We start from the raw sequence: 2883 nt of genomic DNA on the forward strand, positions 1-2883 counted from the left end.
CAAAACATAGACACAGTGACACAGTCTATTCGCGAAAATCCGACACAGTCAACTCGTAAGCGCGCCAGAGCATTAAACGTATACAAGGCAGTGTTACAACGGATTTTGAAGATTTACATATGCACCCTTACAAAATTCAGTTGGTTCAAGAATTAAAGGAAACTGACGGCATTCAAAGACAAAATTATGCGAATGAAATGTTGAATCGGTTTACTTCCTTCAATAACATAATGTTCTCTGACGAGGCTCATTTCCATCTTAACGGGCATGTTAGTAAACAAAATTGCCGCTATTGGAGCCCCATCAATCCTAAACTTAAGCATCAGAAGCCCTTACATAGTCCGAAAGTGACTGTTTGGGCCGCTATGTCAGCCCATGGTATCCTAGGGCCTTACTTATTTGAGGATGGCAGAGGGCGCGCAGTTACTGTTACATCGGAGCGATATGTGGCTAGGATCGAAGAGTTTTTCATACCAGAATTGCAAACATTTTCAGGCTTTAATGCCAGGACGTGGTTTCAACAGGATGGGGCCACTTCTTACACCTCTAAAACTGGTATGCCCGTTATCTGTCAACTTTTTCCTGGCAAAGTGATCTCTAAGAAAGGAGACATTTCCTGGCCTCCACGTAGTCCAGATCTAACCCTGATGGATTTTTTTTTTGTGGGACTACCTTAAGACTAAAGTATACGACACAAACCCGCGATCAATTGAGGCCCTAAAAGAAAAATTCCGCAGAGAAATGACAAGCATTTCAGCAGTGACGTGCCGCGCAGTCATCGACAATTTTAGACGTCGTTTGCAAGAGTGCCGTGACGCAACGGATTACATTTAGAAGATGTTATTTTCAAAAAATAATTCCCGTTTTTTAAGCTTTTTTTGTAAATAAAAATTTAATTCATAATGTAATTAGTTTTATTTTAATAAATTTTTTTCATATCAAAGGACTTATGGGCCACCCTGTATAATAGATATGCGTCTAATAAAACTGACCTCTGAATGACCTTACCTGCAGATTTCTGTACAACAATCTGTTTGCCAGCCAAACTGACAGACATTTTGTTAACTTGCTGTAAATTCGGACTACCCACATCAGTTTGCACCCTAGTTAATGTCGCTAAATCTGAATTAAAAGTATTCTTTTCTGATAACAAAATCGGTGATATCACATTTTGTGGATTCGTTTTGTTTGCGTCTGCTAACGAGAATACTTTTGTTATTATCGGTGTGTTAACACTTTCGAGTGTGTCATCAAATTCTGTTAAATCGATTACTGGATTACTAGTTGGTTTTTTTGTTATTTTTTTATTAGATATTTTATCTTTCGAAGTATTTGATTTTCCACTTTCAACTGGTTTCGGTGCGATATTTGGTAATTGGAAATATATCTTATTCAAATTCTTCTGTCTTTGCCATTCTTCTAAAGGATTTTTAGATTTAATCTCATCGCATTCGCTGTTTCTTCTTTTGGATTTTTTCTTTTTTTTCTTCGTTTGATTTTGTTTTTTCTCCTCGTTTTGTCTTTTTTTATTTTTATCTTTTATCTCAGTAGCTATAGTACTCAGTTTTTTATCATCTTCATTGTCCTGTACAGTTGGCAACTTATGTTGTAACGCGGCCTGAGAAAAAAATCTCTATTGAAAAGTTAAAAAACTACATTTTCTTTGTTATATGGTAAACGAACGACCACTTGAATTCTCCTAAAAGGCGAAATATCCGCATTTTAGGTGTATTCAAGTAAACAAAGTGAATCTTAAAAAAAATCCGCAATTGTGAAACCCTACCGTTAATTGACGGAGACACACATAAAGGGGATATTTCCCCTTCTACGTCTCTCTACCGTCAAACCCACTCTTTTCCCATCTTTAGAACAAAGAGTGGGAAGGGAAAGGATTAAAATTAGGACTCCGGAACGAAAAATACACATTAGAGTTTTCATTTTATATTACTAACTAGATACTAGGTATTTATTTTGTTGATAGAGAGATTTCCTTGTAAATATCTAAGTAAATTTAGTTGGCCTGAGCTAGCACGATATCAGAATTACTACTCGAGACCATGTGGGAGCGGCCATGGGTAAATTCGGATACCAGGAATACATTCACAATACTCCTCAGTCAGGATATCATCCAAGCTCATATCGTTCAAACAATGTTCTCGCAACCATCCCTATTTTCAAAATAACCTAAGTTCTCACGAAAGTCGCTTGGCGGCGCTCGTGTTCTAATTATGACTTGAATTCAAAATGATTTCTTCTGATTGCGACATTTATATATATTTTCTTCTTAACAATACTAAAATTCTATTTAATAATACTTACCGGACATTTTCTAATGATATTCAATACTTTAAGATTGAGATCTTCGTGAAGTTTTTGCTCCGTAAAATATGATTTGTTGGTTACATTTTTATCAAAATCTATAACACAATTTTGTCTGAAAAAGATATATAAGCCTCGTTTTTATGAACACTACAATATCAGTAAACTCCTTAACTAATTACCACTAAAAGATAAGCCGTATGAGATCGTTAAAGTCTACAGAAATTAGTCAAATGACAAGAAAGGTCTTTGCTATTGGCTTGGAATTTAAGTAACTTAACTCTAACTTTGTTGGTAATTGCATTTATGTCCCTTTCTCGCATGATTTTAAAATTTATCTACCCCCTAAGTTAAATAGCGTGGCTAACACGCGTGTCGTAATTGTGGTTATAATTAAAAAAAAAACATGATACTGAACGCGATCGCTGACATCTTACGTAACAAAATGTGTATTTACGTATTAGTACTAGCTGTTCCCGTGCGGCTTCATCCGCATGAAATTATGAAAATTTTATTATTTTGTTTACATTTGTCAAATTATCAATTGCAAATGTCAAAATGACG

At 35.4% G+C, this 2883-nt stretch overlaps 1 protein-coding gene across 1 annotated transcript; it reads right to left on the reverse strand.

The window, feature by feature from the left end:
• Positions 1-904: 904 nt before the first annotated feature.
• LOC106110114 lies at positions 905-2453 on the reverse strand (the record flags this gene model as incomplete). The annotated part of the gene is made up of 2 exons (XM_013291826.1): positions 905-1618; positions 2320-2453. Coding segments are annotated over 2 exons (833 nt in total), but the record flags the coding sequence as incomplete, so codon positions are not given.
• Between the last annotated feature and the right edge of the window lie 430 nt (positions 2454-2883).

This window comes from Papilio polytes, unplaced genomic scaffold (assembly GCF_000836215.1).
Source record: "Papilio polytes unplaced genomic scaffold, Ppol_1.0 DF820860.1, whole genome shotgun sequence".
Classification (NCBI taxonomy): Eukaryota; Metazoa; Arthropoda; class Insecta; order Lepidoptera; family Papilionidae; genus Papilio; species Papilio polytes.